The 21042-nt window shown below is 41.4% G+C and overlaps 1 protein-coding gene across 3 annotated transcripts in view; it reads right to left on the reverse strand.

Moving 5' to 3' along the window:
• The window catches only part of Ttc21b (tetratricopeptide repeat domain 21B), a 73084-nt gene extending 52577 nt beyond the window's left edge, over positions 1-20507 (reverse strand). For 2 of the 3 annotated variants that reach the window (XM_060390317.1, XM_060390316.1), the window contains exons 1-10: positions 20374-20507; positions 16053-16182; positions 15848-15958; positions 13781-13947; positions 11044-11166; positions 7130-7287; positions 3939-4023; positions 1979-2077; positions 533-725; positions 52-149 (exon numbers count right to left, since the gene is read on the reverse strand). In XM_060390317.1, coding sequence (XP_060246300.1) covers positions 52-149; positions 533-725; positions 1979-2077; positions 3939-4023; positions 7130-7287; positions 11044-11166; positions 13781-13947; positions 15848-15958; positions 16053-16182; positions 20374-20394 — 1185 coding nt within the window. In that variant the 5' untranslated portion in view covers positions 20395-20507. Of the gene's footprint in view, positions 1-51; positions 150-532; positions 726-1978; positions 2078-3938; positions 4024-7129; positions 7288-11043; positions 11167-13780; positions 13948-15847; positions 15959-16052; positions 16183-20373 lie in introns of those variants that run through there. The other variant, XM_060390318.1, reaches the window with a different exon arrangement.
• Between the last annotated feature and the right edge of the window lie 535 nt (positions 20508-21042).

Here is a 21042-nt window from a genome sequence, read left to right on the forward strand (position 1 = left end):
AAAGTTTCATGTTTTATAAGTAACAGCTCTGGTCTAAAATGCTGTACGTACCGCAGACTTCCCCATTGACTGCTGGAATTCACTGAAGAACTCTAGCTGCTGGTCTGCATCCTGCAACTGCCCATCTATTAGTTGACATCGGATTAGTCCTGGAATCAAACAGAAACCATCAAGGTTTACTCCAACCAACTAAACAACTTAACATTTTCTTCTATCCCAACAATCCTGTTTTAGACCGGAAAAACTAAAATAAGAACCCAGCAGGTGTAGGAATGGGGAAGAAGACTGGTAGCCAGAAACTAAATCCTTTCCTGCACACTTCATAACTTGATAGAAGCAACCGACTAGAATCCATTCCTTCAAGATGGTATTTGTGAAGTAAATTGTTATTTTTAAAGATATACAACCTTTCCTTTTGTGCATACTAGAGATAGTTCAGTTTATAAAAACTGGATATATAGTCTCTGTTTCTGTGGGCAGGCCCTTAGAGGGGGTCCCTAGAGGAACTGTCAGTGTGTTGGCGTCTGCTTACCGGTGATTGCAGAGATGTTGCTCTCATTCAGCGTCATGGCGGTCCTGTACCACTTCCACGCCTCCTTAACTTTGCCTTGGAGAATCATTTGGAAACCAAGCTCTGTAGCAATTTCTGCTTGCTGGGGGGTTAAACTGAATGCTTTTTCTAGGAAACTTTGAACTTTTTGTAGGATGAGTTGATTGCGTCCACACTGAAAAGAAGAAAACAAGAACAAAACAAAGCAATTTAGACAAAAAGTCCAGCTGCACTCAGAATAAATGACCTACTTTTCTCTACACTGAGATAGAGCTTGAAATGCACAGGATGGAAGATAAGGGAATTAAAAACTATTTAAGAAGGAAAGGGCCTTCTGTCATCTAGACACTGCATCAAGAACCAGTATACGATCTGCTACAAGTTGTATATTTTAATACTGTTTCATGATAGCACCATCTTGCCACTCATGATTTCATTGTACAAAACATGACTTTTATGATTCTTTTACAAATTAGATAAAAAAATATTTATTTTAAGGTTTCTATATATATGTGTGCAATTAACTAAAGATCCCCTTTCCCCTTAAAGACTGCCTGTACCAACAGGGAAAATATTTTAAAAAGACAAGGCTTACATCTTTTTGGAAAAAACATCAACAAAAATTTATTTATGCCAATGTTGTAAAATAACAGTTGAACATACTGACTTTTAAGAGTAAAACATTCCTCTGAGTATTTTAATAAACTCAATTCTATAATCATTCTAAGAAGAATGAACTTGTGTCTGGTAGTAACACATATAAAAACAAAAAAAAAACCCACTTTAATTTATAATTTCAGAATTTTTCTTTCTCTGAATTTCATACATCCTACATGTTTTAAAATAAGATAATTTATATAGTTTAGCAAGTAATATTCTTATTTTTTTCATTTCAAGTTAACTTGAAAACTCCTTTACTTATGCTTATTTTCTCCCATATTATTTTTGATAGTTCATTGAACTTTCAAAGCTCTAGTTCCTTTTACTGGCTTTGTCATTCTGTTTTATTTTTTCTTCCATCCTGTCATCTTGCCTTTACTGAATGCTCATAATAAAAGCATGCCTTTATTATACCAACAAAAAACACAAGACACTGGCCCTTTTCTCCATTGAAACCCTCTGTTATCCATTTGAATGGATGTTCCTGAAGGGTTTCTAATAGAACAGAAGCACAGACCATCCTAACTCCAAACACTGCACTCTGGCTCCCTCTGCCTGGAAGGCACCCTCTAGTTCCAAGAGCCCCTCTTCCTCACGGTCCCTGAAGGATGGAAAGTAGCAGCTAGAATCTCCTGGGTCTCCTTCCTTGGAAACAGATGACATACTTAGATCATATCAGTTTCCCACCAGGTCATATGTTCCTCAGAGCTCCACCCACTGACTAACTGTGAATCGTCATGATAGAGTCTGGCTAGTAGGCAGTCTTACGGTTCTGCTGAAAGCTATTGTAATCTTATAAAAAAGCTGAGCATTCTGTGGTTCCATCACATCCAATGCATTTCCTAAATTTTCCAGCTGGGAAGCAGCCTAAAACAACAAAAACAGAATTAATATTAAAATATATTAAGAAAAAAACAAACTAATGCATAAAAATATATTCTAATGTGCTATTATTGATATATGTATATCATATACACACACTGATAAGATTTACTTATTTCATGTGTACGTGTGAGTGCTTACATGTATGCACACTATGTTTTTGTCTGCTGCCTGTGGAAGCTAGAAGAGGGTGTTAGATCCCCTGGAACTGGAGTTACAGATGGTTGTAAGCTACCATGAGGATGCTGGAAACTGAACCCTGTCTTCTGCAAGACCAACATGTACTTATCTGAGCCATCTCTCCAGCCTCTTATTTCTAGTATTTTAAGAGACCTTGATTTTGACAAATTTCTCCTTTCCAGGATGTATGCATGTGTGCTTTCGTGTGGTGTAGGCATGAGCAAATGCTTGTGTGCATGTGAGTGTGGGCAAGCCAGAGTTGGGTATCTACTGTTCCCTTACCTTTGAGACTGAGTCTCTGAATCTGGAGCTTATCACCTCTGCAAGACCAGCTGCTAAGTGAGCTCAGGCACTCTCCTGTGTATATCTCCTCAGTGCTAGAACATAAGCATGGGTCACCATGCCTGATGATTTATGCATACTGGAGATCCAAACTCACATCCTCAACTTTGTGCAAAAAACACTCTGAATACTGAGTATTTTCAGGTCCCCTAATGGAATCTTATATATTGTAAGATAACTTAAAATCTATTTAAAGCTTCTGTTGTTTTTTAAAAATCTCCAGTAATTATACGTAATTTCTTGTTAATACCCATCATTGAACAGAAGCCTCTGGAGAGGTAAAGATAGTCATAATCAAGTCATGCCACAAAGGCTGTTTGAATGATAATACATTTACAAAAACTTTACATGAGCCTTCGAACTGCATAGATGGCCGAACTTATGTTTGAAATGGTTTCCGCAATAGAAAAATCATGAACATGGTTAGTAATTTTTGTGGTTGTTTCTGGTTTGTTTGTTACTTTTGGGGCTGAGACTGAGCCTTGCACATGCTAGGCAGACATCCCTCCCTCTCAGCTATAGCCTCAGCTCCCAGTAATAAATGGAAAGTTCACAGACTATTTGATCTACTGAGGTTCTTCTAAGGGTCTTCTAAAGCAGTGTGTTTTCAGCCTGTGGGTTGTGACATTTGGGGGTCAAATGACCCTTCCACAGTGGTCATCCAAGACCATCAAAAAACCATCAAGATATTTATATTATGATTCATAACACTAGCAAAATTACAGTTATGGAGTAGCAATGAAAATAATTTTATGATTGGGGTCACTACAACATGAGGAACTGTATTCAAAGGTTCTAGCATTAGAAAGGTTGAGAACCACTGACCTAAATGACTTTTTAGGTACTGCCACATTACCCCAGTTAAACACATAGACCTCTTATAGCATGGGTGGCAGCAGAATGGATTTTGCACTTCTTTGCCAGTGTCTAATGAGTGTGCGTAGTACTACTGAAACAGGTGTACCTTCATATAAGGATTTCATCCTAAGCTCTTCTAACTCAAGCAGACCCAACTAAGTTGCAGATATACTATCAATTATACTTTGCATATGAACATTCCTATCTAGATCTTATTTAAAAATGAACATACTCTATAAACAAACTAAAAACATTTGAGAGAAATTTTCCTCCATGCTTTTGCTTTACTAGTTAGTACAAGAAGCTAAAGTCTTTGTATTTCTGTATTTTTGGCAACCAATAAATAACTATATTAAACATTCTAAGATAGAACTTCAAGCTTCTAATGATACTCACATATGCATGTATAATGGTGTGTGATGAAATTTATCTTGATGTAGGCAACAAACCACACAATACAACTCACCTTCTCTATGTCCCCTTCCCTACACAGATAATATAGAGCCAGCATTCTGAGCGCCTCCACATTGTGACTGTCCTGAAGCAGCAATCTGCAGGGAAAACATGCCAGTTAGTAATAAAATAAACTTGATTTTTTGTTGTTGTTGTTTCAAGAGCTTAAATGTTTGGTTCTTCTTCTACTCCAATGAGATAAGAAATTTTAATAAAAAAAAAACCACAACGATTACTTAAAGTTAAAAACTTATCTGGAACATAATTTTTAATGTCTTCAAATATGAACAGAAGTTGTACCTGCCTCATTTAATACTGTGGCACTGCTACTTGAAGGATTAAAAAATTAGCAATACATAACAGTTTGTTAAAAGGTGAGTTCCTGAGCTGAGGACATGGCTCAGTGTTTAAGAGCACTTGCTGTTCATGCTGAGGACTTGGGTTCAGTGCTAAGTTCCCAGCAGTCCCAGGGGAGATCTAACACTTCCACGTGGTCTCCATGGGAACACATGCATGTGGTGCACTTACAATGTTTTTATTCAGACACATAAAGTAAAAATAAGCAAATAAACACAAATTTTAAGAAGTGAATTTACCTCAAGCAGGTTTTTATTAAAGGGATTCTAAGAATGCCAAAATGAGTGAAGTATTTAAATATGTGTTAATAGTATTTAATATAGATTCCTATTGATAAAATACAAGCTGGAAAGTCTGAAAATGTTCATTAATCGCCAGAAAAGAACAAAAGGCACAAATATAGAAAGACATGTTCTATGCTCTAAGAAGAATTTTTACGAAACTTTACTGATGGTCATTCTGAGCAACTGTTCACACACAAGGCATCCTCTCACGAGTGAATGGATCAATGCACTTCTGATTCACTTTTCCTCCCTTCTAAACATGTCTGCTGCCATGCAACCGTGCAGTTCCTCCCTGAAGAAGGTGGAGTGTGCTCTGTGGCACTGTGGCTACAGACCGGGCTACATTCCTGGATCAGTCAACGGGAGGATGGCAGGACAGACAGTCTGTATTTCTGTCTTATCTCTTGTGTCTATACAGTTACAGTTGGCTAGTGGGGTGTGAAACTTTAAAGCAGTGTCCCAGCCAATCAAATCATGCCTGAGATCAGCCAGTGTAGATTACTGATACTCAAATGAGAAACCAGTGCAGTTTACTCCTTGAGATGTTGCTTGTTTTACAACAATTGCTGTCTGATATGATACTGCTCAGTTCGGGTTAAAAAAAGTTTCCCCAGATAATCTCTTGGTAAGGTTGTATGGAACGTTAACAGGTTTGTACCTTTCTTTGTTCATGTGCAAAGTGGGGAGACTAATAGTACCTACCTCTCAGGTATGTTGGAGCTTGGTCTGGTGCCTGTTACTAGCTCTCAAGATCTGGGCACATCTAATCCTGTTGTGTAAACCTACCTGATTGGCTGATCAGACGGCCTATACCTGGGCGGGGCAGAATGGAGTAGGCGTGGCTAAGGTTTCTGGGCTTGGAGAGGACAAACAGGAAGAGAGGAAGAAGGAGGACTCCTGGGTTAGCCTGGAGAAGAAATCACATGGGGCCGGGAGGAAGGACTCAAATAATGGTGTGGAAGGCCCAGATGATGAATAAAAGCAAGTATATATAAGATTATGGATGGAAGATTGGATGGTTAAGGAGGATGGCACTAGATGGGGGCTGGGAGATGGATGGTGAGGTGATTCAGACAGCTTAGGTAGGGATATTTGCCTGGCCTAAGGGAAATGAGGCAATTATAAAATCGAACAGGTGTCTGTGTCTTATTATTTGTGATAGCAGGTTAGATAATACTGCTGTGACAAATCATAGGGCTAATAATAAACATTATATAGCCCAACAGCCATTTTTTAAATTTGACTACAACATGGGTATAAGCTACCTTTCCATTGGCCAGCTGCTCTGAGCAGTTTATAACAGGCCACCTATAACTTATTTTCACTCATGATGTTCAGACCAAACAGTCTGGGGTCATCTACCTGCAGACTCTTGCCTTACTAGCTAAAACATATCCAAATTCCAGTCACTTCCCAAAACATCCTTAAGAGTAACTGTCCTGGTTCCCTCACCAGCACTTCTCTTTCAGATTATGACAGTGGCAGGAAAATGGTCTCTCTGCTTTTGCCCTTGCTCCCTTCCTCACATACACTTCTCAAAATAGCAAGGATTCTATTAAATGTAATTCAGACCATAATACTCCTTTATTAAAAATGCTCATGACCTTTGCATGTCAGAAAAAAAAATGTTGAAGCCTTCCACTGGTCCACAAGCTCCTTCATGGCTCGGCACCCACTCCTTCCCCATTACCTTCTCACAGGGTCCCTCCTTCTCTTAACCCCTTTCTGTTCCTCACAGATGAACGGTGCTATGGCCTCAGGCTCCTCCTTGTGCAAGACCTGCTCTTGAATATCTGTGTGGCTTGCTTCTACTACCTTCTCTGGGTTTCTGCTCAAACACCTTTCCTCCACGAAGCCTTCCAGGCCACCTCCTAACTTCCCACCTCCCGAACACCAAACTTTACTTTTTTTTCCTTCTTAGCACTTGTTTCATATGCTGCATAGCGTGACTGTGCTGCTGAGCATACGGTTCCTCTCACTTTAACATTAGTGTCCCAACTGTAGACAGACTTGTTGACTATAGGAATCTACCTTAAATGCTCAGACATTGACATAAATCAACAAACTCAGGATGTTTTACGTAGGTGTCTGTTGCATGCTATGTGTGTTAGCACATGTATGGCCATGTATATGTGCTTAGGCATGTGGAAGCCCAAGTTGACATCCTGGGTCTTCCCCAATCTCTCTTCACCTATCTGCTGAGAAAGTGTCTTTTGCTCTGGGGACTCCCTGTCTGTGCTCCCACACATGAAGATTATAACTGGGGCAAAGCACCTACCCAGCTTTAACAAGGAGCTCGGATTCACCAGGCTCAACAGGTAGCTCTTTAGGCACTGAGCCATCTCTCCAGCCCTACGTTTGTTTTAAAAAGCTATACAACTTAAAGTGCTTTGAATTCTATGCTGTTTGGAATACAAATCACTCTATATTAAATTTAATTAATTTAAAATTAAATTTTAAGCTGATCATGAAAATCTTGTAACAGACAGAACAAAACCAGATTTTCTTTTTTCTCTCATGGATAACCAGATCCAAAGAGGCTGTGGTATCATTTTCCAGTGACCTTTGTGCTGTCTCCACTGTCTGATCCCAATCCTGCAAGGCCAGCTGTAATTTCATTTTCTTCTCAAAAGCAGGAAGGAAGTTTGGGAAGTTTACAATTATCTGGCTCACGGTCTCCAGGGCTCCAGAGTAATTCTGGCGCATCTCAAGGCACAGTACCTAATAGGAGGAGAAAGTGACATCAAAACTATGGCCTTGTACATCACGCCCTCAAGGCTAGCCTGGGCTACAGAGTAAGGTCCAGAGCAGCGCAGGCTGTGGCGCCTAACATTTTCTGACATTGTTTTCAACAGGGAGCATATAACTTTTATTGTAGATAAAATAAAGTTTTTATCAAAACATCTTAAAATGCTACAGAAAAATTAACACATTACACCAGCAATTTTGCTCTAAAATAGACCCAGTGCACTGCTCAACCTGATAGCAGGATAAGATAATAAATAATAATAAATACACACAGTACTTAGGAAGCTGAGATCGGAAGATGGCCAACACGTAAAGTCAGTCTGAATTTACATGGTGAAGACTGGCTAGATAGTGTGCAGGGTAAGGTCTTAATTCAAGCAAGGAAAAGAAAAGTTGTTTTTTTTTTTTTTTTTAAATACAAAGAATATTACTACTTAGAATTCGAAAATTATCTTTACAGACTCAAGTATCCCCGGGAGATTGTCAAATAGCATATAAAACGAAAGAGATTTTACGTATTTTGCACAATATTTGCAAATGCTACTTTAGGTTAATAATACGCAAAATGAAGTTCCACCAACTGTCACGAGCCCACGTCAGTTCTAGGAATTATCTGAAAGGAAGTAACTGAAAGAAAGACACCACAGAGAGGCACACCGATGATGGTCATTGCCCAACTGCGGGTGTGTGGGAGATAAAATAAAAATTAGCCCACAATGTGCACCAATGAGCCATTAACTAAGAGCACACTTATTTAAGAGACATTCAGGTGCTCTTTAGAAGGACCACAGAAAGGTGCAACTTCTACTCAGAGACAAAAATACACTTTGTATAGGACAGTTGGCTTAGTGAGGCAGAGACAGTTATTTTCTTATTCAAATGTTACTATTTTTCTTTCTGGAAATAGTTTTAAAATGTCTGTGTATTGTATGTACTGTTTCTGCCAGGGGAAAATAAGCTGTAAGTGTAATGAATGTAATGAAAATACACAATGGCACCTGAAAGATGACTCCACATAGTGAGGCATAGGCCAGCATGCCTGATGACCTGAGTTCAGTGTCCAGGACCCACAGGTAGAAGGAGAGGACTGACTCCTGTACACGGTCCTCTGACCTCCATATGCATGTGTGTACACAAACACACACAGACACTAAAGTAATGCACATTCACAAATCTTAAGTTTTCCTTCTAGATTATCTTTTTTTTGCCTCAGTCTGTCTCAATGAAAAACTAACATTTTTGTCTCAACATTTAATATAAAAGTGCAATATATAGGTTATGTACACATATTTTCATATAGTTATAGGAAAGTATAGTCACCCAGAAATCCATTATGCCCAAATAAAATATTTAAAGTTTCATATAATTGACAATAAAAGAAAGATTAGGATAAATTTCAGTATACACATTTTCTCTTGAATCTACCTACATAGCTAGTACTGAAAGTAAGGAAGCCCTCCACAAAGAGCTGATGTGTCAACATCTGTGTTCTGCTCCTTTGCCCCTCCCAGAGGAGCACAAAGCAGAATCGTCAGCCACATTAAACAGGCCTGTATATACTCCCAGTTGAAATGTCAATGTGGCCCTTCTACTGAATTAACAGAAAAGTAAGTACATACTAACAGTGGATCTGCCAGAGCTTCAATTTTCTGACTTTGAAAATTGACACTGAAACTAAATTCCCACACTAACAGTGCTGGGAGGGGTGGTCTGACTGGAGGCAGTCCCATCAGGAAAACACAATGCCACTCTAAGAGGGCCCACTTAGAGTGATGGTGCCCACTATTCTGCTCTTCTGCCATGTGGGCACAGAACGTCTCCATTAGGAAAGACTGTTGAAGGGGCCATCTTGGCAGAGACAGCTCCCTTACCAGATGTCACACTTGCTGGAGCCTCAACTTTCATCAGAACTATGAGAAATAAATATCTGTTCCATATAAAGTACTTAACCTCAGACTTAATTTGTTAGTTTCCTTTCATGGGGGTGATGTTCTAAAAGAGCTTTCTGTGTGACCTAGACTGACCTTGAACTCACAAGTCTTCTGACCTCCCAAGTACTGGAATTATCATGCCTGTAATGTCTTGGGGGTCTTTGTCATAACAACACAAAACAGATACACCATGATAACTTACAGAAATAATTTAATCCAATCACAAGCATCACAGTAAAAGTCTAAAGTCCTTCATATTATCACCTATAATGGTCTAACCTTGGAAGAGTACAAACTCAGGTTCCTTTAAAGACTAGAGCAAAGAAAAACAATCAAGAAAAATTTTAAAAACTCAACAATGCCCATCTCCTATAACAGCACACAGAGGAAGACCACCCAAACCCATTCATCTTGAATACTAGTTTACAGGTTGATTAAAATTTGAACAGACACATCATCTTTCAAAACCGGCCAGGAGACACATGGGGGTACTAACAAGAAACAAACAGTAGCCCTTGCCTCTTTTTCTTCTTTCTCATAAATAATAAAGCCTTTCAAATAGACACTATTTAGACAATCTCACTAGCCTATGCTAGCCTTGACCTCTCATCTCTGCCTTCCAGTTGCTCAGATTACAAGAGTCTGCCACCATGCATGCTCGCCAATAAAAAGAAGGAAGAAGAAAAAAAAGAAATAAAGGAAGAAAGGAAGGAAGGAAAGAAAGAAACTGCTGGGCATATAGCTCAGTTGTAGAGCCCTGGGTTTGTTTGAGGCTCAAAGCACTGTTAAAACAAACAAACAAACCAAAACTGCTGTTGTTTTAAGATTTATTTTTAACTGTGTATGTGTGTATGTCTTTGTCGAAGTATGTACACATGAGCAGTGTTGTCGGAGTTGAAGTCCCAGGAAGCTGTGGGTTTCCTGGCATGGGGCTTCTTCATGACTCCCCTGTCATCTCTCCAAATTTTACCAGAGAGTGCTGGGATTATGGGTCTCGGTCATTGTATGTAATTTTTTTTTGTGTGACTTTATGGGATAAACTTCAAGTTATTATGCTTGCATGGAAAGCATTTTTACCCATTCTTCCATCTCACCAGTCTCAATAATTTTTATTTTATCTATCTATCTATCTATCTATCTATCTATCTATCTATCTATCTATCTAATCCAATCTAATCTGTCTGTCTGTCTGTCTGTCTATTATGCATGTGTGTGCCTGCAGGTGAGTACAAGGGCATACCAATCTAGGTCAGAGGACAGCTTTGAGGGGTTTGCAGGGTTCTCCCTTCCCACCATGTAGATTGTGGATATCAAACTCAGGTTTTGGGGCTTTACAGCAAGTCCCTTTACCCTCTAAGCAAATCCAAGCCTCGGCTGCCGGCTCCCATCCCGGCTTTATTTTTTGTTGGAGTCATCGCCTACCATCTAGTTATACACTAGGCAATTAACTTACCATTGTACTCACTGTTCATCTCTCTACTAGAAGAGAAGCTCCACAACATGACATCTGCCTTATCCTTGCCATGTTTCTACCCCAGTGGTGCCTCACACAGAACAGATGTAAGGGAAACATTGTGCAGCAACCAATTCAAGAACCAACAACGACAGACATGACACTAATCCAGAAATCAAGCCCCTTTGGTAGAAAAGTAATTTCTTTGTGTCCTACACAGATGCAAGTCCCTCCAACAGCTGACAACAGGATCACCATATCACCTTCTGTGATTGACTTACTTTTATTAGAGTAAAGGTTTTTTAAGTTTTAAAACATGATTTCTTCACTTTGATTGCCACTCACCTTACCCAGCAGAGCAAAAATATCATTTCCATCTTGTAATCCCTCTTCAAAATACCTTAGGGCTTTTTTGGCATAAGGTTCCTTCCCTCTTGTAATATCAAGCCATGCTTTCAAAATTGGCCCCTGGAAAAGAAAGTTCCTGCTGGGGTTATTATGAAGAGCAAGAAGTTTGTCAGCAGGTATATTACTGCTGTCCTTCCCTGAGCCCTTGTTAAGAAATTGTCACCATCATTGTAATAGCTACCTTGTCATAATAGCTCACTCTGTGAGAATGTGTTGCTTCTCTTTGAATACAGTCCCAGAGATCTAGGGTTAGGAACAGAGATGAACCTTACTTCCTACAGGATAAAGACCAAGACAAATACACAGCTGCCATCACAAGCTCTGTAATAGTCTAGTGAAGCAGAGAAAGTCTTGGGAAATGAAAAACTGAAATCATGGATGTTTCCAATGGATTGGAATGTCTGTAGGATTGCAAGGCAGATGCTTTCTTTTTAATGTCAAATAAGAAATGGGATACAGTATGAGAGAAAAATAAATAAAAGTGGATATATTCTAGTAATGTTTTTTTTTAGATTAACATATAGGCATTTAATAAAGGTTATTCTTGCCTCTCTGCATATTCACCTGAAAATATGGCTGAGACACTCAACCAGTAACTCTTTCAACTAAGGAGCCACTTTACCATCTGAATGGTGTTCAAAGGCTACTTCTGTGGAGTAATTGGTAATCTACAGTTCTGGACCTAAACCTTCTAAACCTTAGCATCTGAAATTCCTTTTTCCAAAGCTCATCTGCTTTTCTGTTTTGCCAGGCCTTGAACCTCAGCACGTGTAAAGACAACAGGTCATCTCCATCTATGGTCAGTGTCTTTGCTCAACACTTTTTCATGTAAACCAGGTATCACTAGATGCGGGGACACTGACATACCCCTTGAGCTCATGCCTCCTTATCTTTCTCTCATTTTGTGTATCAGCGGACAAATCCTGGTTGGTCTTTAATATTTCTTATTTGTACTCTCGTCTCTCAAAACCTTCTGCCAGAATATAGTCCTTTCTCCAAATTTAAGTTTCTGTCTGAATCTGTTCATTCCAGAAACTATTAAAACAGTCTTCTTGATCTGCACTGTAATAAGGTAACTTCCATGACTTAAGGATTCTTTTTTTTATTTAAATTTTTTATTTAACTTTTATTAATTACACTTTATTCCTTTTGTATCCCCCCATAAGCCCCTCTCTCCTCCCCTCCCGGTCCCTACCCTCCTCCCCTTTCTGCATGCATGCCTCTCCCCAAGTCCACTGATAGGGGAGGTCCTCCTTTCCTTCTTTCTGATCTTTTTTTTTTTTTTTTTTTTTTGTTCTTCTCAATGCAGTTTATTCAGGAACCTTGAACAATCTTCTGACCCTGGGGAAAGCCAGCCCACAGCTTAAAATAGCCTCTGGGTAGCCAACCCCAGCGTGCCTCGTGGGCAATGCAGATAGGTCCACAAAGATTCTTAATGTCTATCAAATTATCAATAGCTGCTCATACCTAGCAAGCATGATCCTGCTATTGCACCATGGTTTTATCACATTCACTTATACTTTACTTTCACTTAGTCCTGTCCCATCAAATTTACGGTTCTCAAGGTAAGCAGAAACCTCGTTATCTTCATCTCTACTTATTATTTCCAACGTGGGGGTAACTACACCCCATTTCCTGGTTTACTGGAGAAATTGGTTGCACCGGGGGCAGATTTGAGGATTTGTTTTGGTGGTTTTAGCTGACATGCTATTTCCTTTTTAACTATTTCCCCTCAATCACCTGCCCTTACATCTGAAGCCTTTATGAAAGGAATGGCTAATACACAACAGACAAGCAGTAAATGCTACCCTTATCTCCCTGTGTGCTTCAATCATATCTCTTCATGCTCCTTCAGATTCTTCTCAGAAGGTAAGTTAGGCATGTGCTCCATGCTGATTCACCAAGAGAACAAAGCCTGCACTCTCTTTACAGTACAGATACAAGAATCCTTGGTCCAACCATGCTATTTATGAATATTTCAGATAGTGTAATTTGTCGGTTAAACAAAGGATAGTACTACATAATAACACAAGCTCCCTTCCTTTAATATCACTGTTTTAAATTAAGAAAAATCCCTCTTCCTCAAAATGGCCAGAGGTGACCCGTTGAGATGGTTCGCTACTTTCTTGACCCAAAAACCCTAGAAAAACATGCAAATCAAGAGGTTCAAGTCTTCGTGTTCACTTTAAGAACATCCGGGAAACTGCCCAGTGCACCAAGGGTATGCATATCTGAAAAGCCACCAAGTATCTGAAAGATGTCACTTTAAAGAAGCAGTGTGTGCCATTCCGGTGGAGTCGGGAGGTGCGCACAGGCCAAACAGTGGGGCTGGACTTAGGGTAGGTGGGAAAAAAAAAAAAAAAGAGTCCTGAATTTTTGCTGCACATGCTTAAAAATGCAGAGAGAAATGCTGAACTTAAGGGTTTAGGCATCCAACGAGGCAGCACTGTCGAACTTAAAGAGCTCATGGCCAGATTAACCCATACAGGAGCTCTCCCTGCCTCATTGAGATGATCCTCACTGAAAAGTAACACATTGTTCAAAAGCCAGAAGAGGCTGCACAAAAGAAACTTATCCCAGGAGAAACTGAAGAAACAAAAACTGATGGCACAGGAATAAATTCAGTATAAAATAAGTGCAGGTAAAGGTAAAATAAAATAAGGAAAGTAATCACCTCATTGCTATCATGTGGCATTTTTGACATCCTGTCAATATATTCTCTCGCCTTATCATGGCGGCCAATGTGCCATAGAAACAGGCCTGCGTGGTACAAGGCTTTGCGTCCCGCTTCCTTCCGTTGCTCCTTCATTTTGGTATCTAATTCCAGGATCGCTTCTCTATCTGAGAAAGGGAAATGATGTTAAACTTAAGTTCTAGATCAAGTGCTTATGATAGTTGAGATGACTAACTGGGTATGGAATTTACTTTTTCTCTCCAGGGCAGCACAATTAGAAACAAAACACATGCCATACATGCTATCTAAATACTGATAGCATCAGAAATGTAAAGTGGATATACGTAATGAGTTTGCTGGTTTTTTAAACTAAATCTTTGAAATGAACTTATAATGCTGAGAAAAAAAATGCGCACATGTCATCAAACATAACTGAAAAGCAGCTAAGTACACTCAACCTGTTCCATATATAATTTGTCTCTAACTGGATCATGTGTTAGATTAAAATTTAAAAAGAAAACTAACATTTGGGCTGGTTCAGCTGGCTCAGTGTGTAAAAGAGTTTTCAGCATAAGCCTGCTATCACAGGTTTGTCCCACAAACCCACGTCAAAGGCTAGCTGTGGTGGCGTGCGTGTACTCAGTGAAGTGAGATGGGGGACAGACGGGGCTGCTTTGTTGAAGACCAATGTGACAAAGTAGAGTCTTTGGGGACCTCAATTGACAGAAATGTCCCTACAAGATTAGCCTACGGGCCATTTTCTGGATTAATTATTGATGGGAGGGCCATGTCCTATGTCTAGGGCTAGGCCTGGACTGGTGGTTCCATATGCTCTGATCAGGCTGAGCAAGCCATGAGGAGCAAGCTGGTAAGCAGCACCCTCTCCTCACTCCCTGCTCCCCGGACATGGCCTCTGTATTTGTTCCTGCCTCCAGGTTTCTGCCCCGATTCCCTCGGATGATGGACTACAAAATGTAAGATGTAACAAACCCTTTTCTCCCAAAGCTGCTTTGGGGAATGGTGTTTTGTCATAGCAATGAAAACCCTCGCTGGAATAGAAACTGAAGTATGACAGAACAGACCATGAAGGATTGCTATAAGAGACCAGACCACGGTGTTTACAGGACGATTAGACAAGGCCTTTGGAACTTTGGGCTGGAAAAGCCACTGAGTGCTCAGCACTCAGAGCTCAGTGAGCTGTTCTATGGGAACTTAAAGATGATGCCGAGAGCAGTGCAGACGACGGAGGCCTCATTTGCGAAATTTCAGAGGGAAGTTAGAGAGTCCCTCAAAGACTCCATCATGACAGCTTGATATTTTAAACTAAGAATCTGTGGTTCTGGTCAGCTGGGGCTGAAATAAATCACACATGATTGACAGTAGCTGAGCACCAGTCAACTTAAGTGTTAGTTTGACTGCGACAGTAGCTGCTGGTTGGCTGGACCATGGAAATCTGTGATGATTAAGTAAGAAGAGCCCAGCATCACTGCGGCGAGACCTCCTGGGACAAGTTTCCTCAGAGTCAGCACACAGAAAACTGTGGTCCAGGGAGGCTGCAGTTTTACCTGTGCTGGCAGATGAACTTGGTACTCTGCAAGTCTCCCAGGTGGCAATGGTTTTGAAGGCATGAAAGGGCCATGGAGAGAAGCTGAGGCTTGCCACCATGTGGGAAGGTCAGAGTCCCTGAAGTGAGCCTGGGAAAGCCTATTGGTGAAGATGCAGCTTAGGTGTAGTGAAGGCCACAGCATTTTGGAGATAACAGGGCCATGAGATGACAACCAGGAAGAGCAGCAGGGGAAGCTGGGCTGAGCCTGTGCTCGGAAGTGGCAGAGTCACAGAAGTGCAACTGTCTGAGCCCTTTGTTAACTCACATCATTGTTAAGCACCATTGAAACATCTGCCACAGGACATAAGAAAGCGACACGAGACATGAATTTATACTCTGGTCAGGAAGAGAAAACAGTATATAAGCAGCACCGTGGACAGAAAACTAAAAATCATTAAGTCAAAATGAGCCGGATACAGAAAATCTATCTCAACTCTGCGTTTAACTTAAACACTATATACCTGGATTGGGGCTCATTTTATGGACGTACATCAGTGCAATCAGAGAACACAGTGACACATCTTGTTTGTTTTTAATGGCCTCAAATTCCCGAAGGGCTTCTTGAGCTTTACCTGGAAATCAAAATTAAGGCGTGAAAAAAAATATGTTCTTAATTCAAATCCAGGCTTCAGAGAACAAGGAAGATGTTGGATGATTAGCACATACCTTCCATCAGTGTGCCATAGGCATGGTAAAACCGGAAGACGGGGTCACTGCCATACTTCTTCATTCCTTCACTGGCAACGAGGAGTACATGGTGATAATATCTCTCTTGACAATAGTAATTAATCAGTGTCTAAAAGGAAATAATGGTTAACAGTCTTTTATTCTGAAAAATATTCAGAAGCAGACATCAATCTAAAATCTTGGATAACCTAGAACTTAATAATTTTCTATTTACTCGATAGATAAAAAACCATTTGAAAGTGACACTCACTAGTAAGAATGAAACAGAACGATCATGGAATTACTGAAAACTCAGTGGTTTTTTTTCAATGTAATTTACTTTTTTCTAAAACAATATTGGCATCAATTTAGTTTTATGTTTTTCTGCCTTTGGCTACATTTTCTTAAAGATTTAAAAAAAGAAAAACAGAAAAAAATGTGGTCCAAGAAAATGAAGAGTCTGTGGCTGGTTAGTTGCTTAGTGTTTTGCTATTTTTGGTTTGGATTTGTCAACTTGACACAAACTAGGGTCATTGGGAAGGGGGACCCTCAGTTGACAAAATCCTTACATCATATCGGCCTATAGGCAAGTCTGTGGGGCATTTCCCTGACTAAATGATTAATGAGTGCGGGTCCAGCCCACTCTGGATAGTGCCAACCCTGGGCAGGTAGTCATGGATTTATATATATATATATATATGTATATATATATATATGTGTGTGTGTGTGTGTGTGTGTGCAATGAAAAGCAAACCAGGAAGCAGTATTCCTCTACTGTGGTAGGATAAATTAGATGGCCCCCATAACCTCACATATTTGAATTCTTGCTCCCTAGTCAGTGAAACTGTTTGGGAAAGATTAGGTTTGGCCTTGGGGGAGGAGGTGTCTCTCTGGAGGCTTCTGGGTTTCAAAAGTCCATGGCAGGTTTTGCCTGTCTTTGGCTCTGTTTCTGCTTCCCACCCACCCTGTCTCTCTACCTGCTCTCATCCTTACATCCTGATCAGGATGCAAACTCTCAGCTACTGTCCTGTTCCTGGCCATGATGGTCTTGGGCTCTAGCCCTCTCAACGTATAAGCAAGCCTCCAGTAAACACTTCTATAAAAGTTGCCTTAGTCATGGTGTCTCTTCACAGCAATAGAAAATTTACTCAGATAACCAAGGTGTCTGCTTCAGTTCCTATGTCCAGAATGTTTTCTCAAGTTTCTACACTGATAGCACACAATGACCAAAAGAACTTAGGGAGGGTAGGGTTTATTTCATCTTACAGCTTGTAGTGCAGGCCATGAAGGAGTGTAGCTTACTGGCTCTCTCAACCTGCTTTCTTAGGTCACAGAGAAGCACCAGCCCAGGAGGGCACGCCCACAGGGAGAAGGGCCCTTCTACAACAATCATGTATCAAGAAAATCCTTGGAGACTTGACTACAGGCAATCTAATGAGACGTTTTCTCAACTGATGCTCCTATTCACAGGTGATCCCAGGTGTGTCAAATCTTCATAGACAGGACACAAGCTGTGACTAGTTGGGTCTACTTTTCTTGGAAACGTATCTTAGGTTTAGCTGCTGACCTACTCAAAGCGAGAAGCCATAGTCTCACCAGACTCCCTTATTTCATAAAGAAAGTGAGGAATTCTGTGCCACTGTCTGACTGCATCAAGTCCACACCAGTAAAAAAAAAAAACAAAAAACAAAACAGGAAGCACCTATGTGTGTGCAGACAGCTCTTTCAGTGTGGGTTCTGGCTACACTTTGCCTTTTTTAGATCACATTCATGCAATGTTCTCTAGAACTTCTGTTCTGCTCCTCTCCTGTGGCTACTGTTCCATGCTCCTTCTCCACCTCACTTCTGGAGAGAGTGACCCATATTCCATATCGTAGACATCCACAACACACCTCAGCAAAGTTCAGTTTGTTTTCTCCAAGTTCCTCAGATCCCAGGGTCACAAATGGACGTTTTTGGTAACAACATGATCCTACTTGATGTCTATGCTGCATTGTAAATCATTCACTAACTACAGTAGTGTGGCGTCACAGAGGACATGGGTGTAAAGGTATGGAGACACGGCCTCAAGTCTAGTCTATGTTACACTTTTTCTCATATGTAAGTTACAGCTATTAAAGCAAACATAGAGGTGGTTGTGAGGCCTACTTGGCACTTTTGTCAAAGTCACAGTCTGACAAAATAGGAGTAAGTTCTGCCAAATACTGCTGTCCAGTCAGTATCTCTCTCCTCTGCGCCACGCTGATATTTTATAACCTGCCGCCTAAACTATCAAATCACCCATGATCCTCCCTTCTCATTTACTCAGCCCTGTTAATCAAAGCAGTCGTTAAATGCACCCATTTCTCTGGCTTTCCTATTACTCTCCACACCTATTGTTACTCTTGTGGTTCCAGTTATAGCATTTAGTCCAACAAACTTGGATTTCTGAGATAGGATCTCACTAGGTAGCCTGGGCTGGCTCAAAGTTGCTCTCTTCCTGCCACTGTTTCCAGAATGCCAAGACTAGTCATGTACCCCCATGCTCAGCAGTCAAGCAAACATTTGCCGACTGTCTACTTTCTAGTACTAGGTACTGGTTGAGATACGGAGAAGAGAGTAACTATAAATAAGAGACCAAGAAATGTTAGTAATAGTGGTCACTGCCCTGGTGAAATTGTAATCTGAATACCAGCAGAGACACAATGTTGTAATTCATGTAGGGAAGAGGCCAGTACATTGCATGTAGGAATACAGAGTACTGCACGCAGCTTGATAACGGCGGGTGACCAGAGAACCCACTCCTGCAGAGGGTCTTAGAGCTGATTCTTCAATTAGTAAGTCCATCACTCCTTCTTCTCCCACATCTACCACTACATTTCGCTCTGATGATTCTTGAGAAAGGCCCAGGTATATATAAAGCAAAGAAACAGGCACGTGGAGATGAGGGTGAGTGGTACCTGGGATGGGTATGGTGATGGGCGGAGCTAAAAGCCAGTCCTTATTCTACAACACGGTGGGAAACCAAGTGGTCCAACTTGGTTTTGTATGGCTAGTGAGCTTTAAAAAATATATGGTTAGGGAAGAAGGGCCAGGACAAACATTTCACGGACGAATTTTACAGCTCATGAAGGTTTTTGTCCATTTAAGTACATCCACAGCTGATTCCCAACTACACTGTTGATGGACAGAGATCCTAAGATAGGTACCATCTTGCCACCCCTCATTCAAGAATCCTGTTCTCGATAAAGATCGGACTGGAAAGGGAAGCTGGAAAGGGAAGGCAGGGTCAACATTTCCATTTTAAAGACACGGCTTACTCTTCTGGTAAGTGATGAGAAATGGAAGAGTGGTTTTGTCCGTAAAGCGGTTTTATTGCAGAACTCAACCGGGCAACCTGAAGAATAATTCTGAAGGGATGAAAAATGTAAAAGAGTTGGAGGAAAAACTTGAAAGGTAATGTGGAAATTTATTAAAAAAAAAAAAAAAGCCAAACATTTCAGTCTTCCCTAACCTTCACACCCTATTTTTTTCTCGTCTATTATTGGTAGTTCACGTGGCATGCATGCATTTAGCAGCTTGTGTGTTCAGCCCTCATAAATCAAGTGTAAGCTGCAAGATCAGGCACGTTTTACTGCAACATCTTAAGTACTTAGACAACAGTGCAAGCCACCCAGAAGGCGGTCAACCAATGCCTGCTAAATGCACTAGAGATTTTTCCAGCATTAGATTGCATATGGATGAATCTTGTTTCCAAGAGTTTGTTCTGTTAGCTCCAACTTCCAGGAGTCATCCAGGAAGAAGTGTTCCAAAAATACCGAACAAGTCCCAGAGTGAACAGAGAGAAAAAAAACAAAAACAAACAAAATCCATCATCTGAAAAGGAAAGTTCTTGCATGTCCAAGCCTCGTCCTTGTTTATCCATTTCTGAGATATTGGCTGAATGGGTCAATCAGAAACCATTTTCGTAAACTAAATATCCTCTCTCTCTCTTTTTTTAAGCCTGTCGTTATCTACTTGCATTATCTTGTCCCGCTCCTTTACAGGAGAACGCAGGGTCAGACATTAGGATGGCTGTCAAGTCCCTAAAAAAAAATCACACCTGGAGACCAAGCAGGCTTCCCCAGAAGTCCAAAGCCATTACAAGCAACAGGCTGGGGACTGGCCGTTAACGGCAAGGCAGGGGCTGCGCTCTGGCCTCGGGATCCTCCACGGGGGGCGCGGCATCCTGGCCAAGGCCGCAGGCCCTCACCATCAGTGGCCGCTGCACATGCCATCCTGCCCGGGTACCAGCACCACTCAGTGTCCGCTCGCCCTGCCCACACCCCGCGCCCCAGCTCACCTTCAGCCCATGGGAGTCCATGGCCGCCGACTACCCGGAGCGTGGACAATCACTACCCGCTGCAGGGTCAGGGGTTCAGACCCGCTGCCCGGGCCCTCAAACCCTGAGGGACGCGGTAGGCGGGGTGAGGGGCGTGGCCCTGTCTCCATTGGCTATCGGCGTGAGGGGGCGGGGCCGGCCTCAGGACCAGGAGGGAGGGGGTCCCCGGAGCAGGCGCAGAGGGAACCCCAAGGGAGGACTGCGAGGGCGGCTAAGGCTGGAACCCGCTGTGCAACGAGTGTGACTGAGTTGTGGGGCGGCTGGAGGAAGGTCCAGCTAAGAAAAACATGGCGAGGAGGAGGGGGGTGGGGTGGGTGGAGCTAGAGGTGGGAGGTTAAAAATTAAAGAGGATGAAGAAGGAAAGTAGGAGGAAGGGCGATGCTGTTTTTCATCCCTGCAAACAAAGACAGACTCCATTTTCTCAGCACACTTTTGGGGAAGCCGATTTGCGCAATGCAGCTTAGTGGCATGCTTGACCAGGGAAAAGGATTTACCTGACCCGTGTAGTAACCGTGTCGAGGCCACAAGGTGGCGCAGAAAAATCACAGTTTGGCATAAAAGTGAAGGCTAGTTTGGGCTTGTTTTAAGTCTTTTCAGGCATTGCTGTCATTTTGTTCTAGTACTTATTGA

This window comes from Meriones unguiculatus, chromosome 8, assembly GCF_030254825.1.
Source record: "Meriones unguiculatus strain TT.TT164.6M chromosome 8, Bangor_MerUng_6.1, whole genome shotgun sequence".
In the NCBI taxonomy this organism is placed as follows: Eukaryota; Metazoa; Chordata; class Mammalia; order Rodentia; family Muridae; genus Meriones; species Meriones unguiculatus.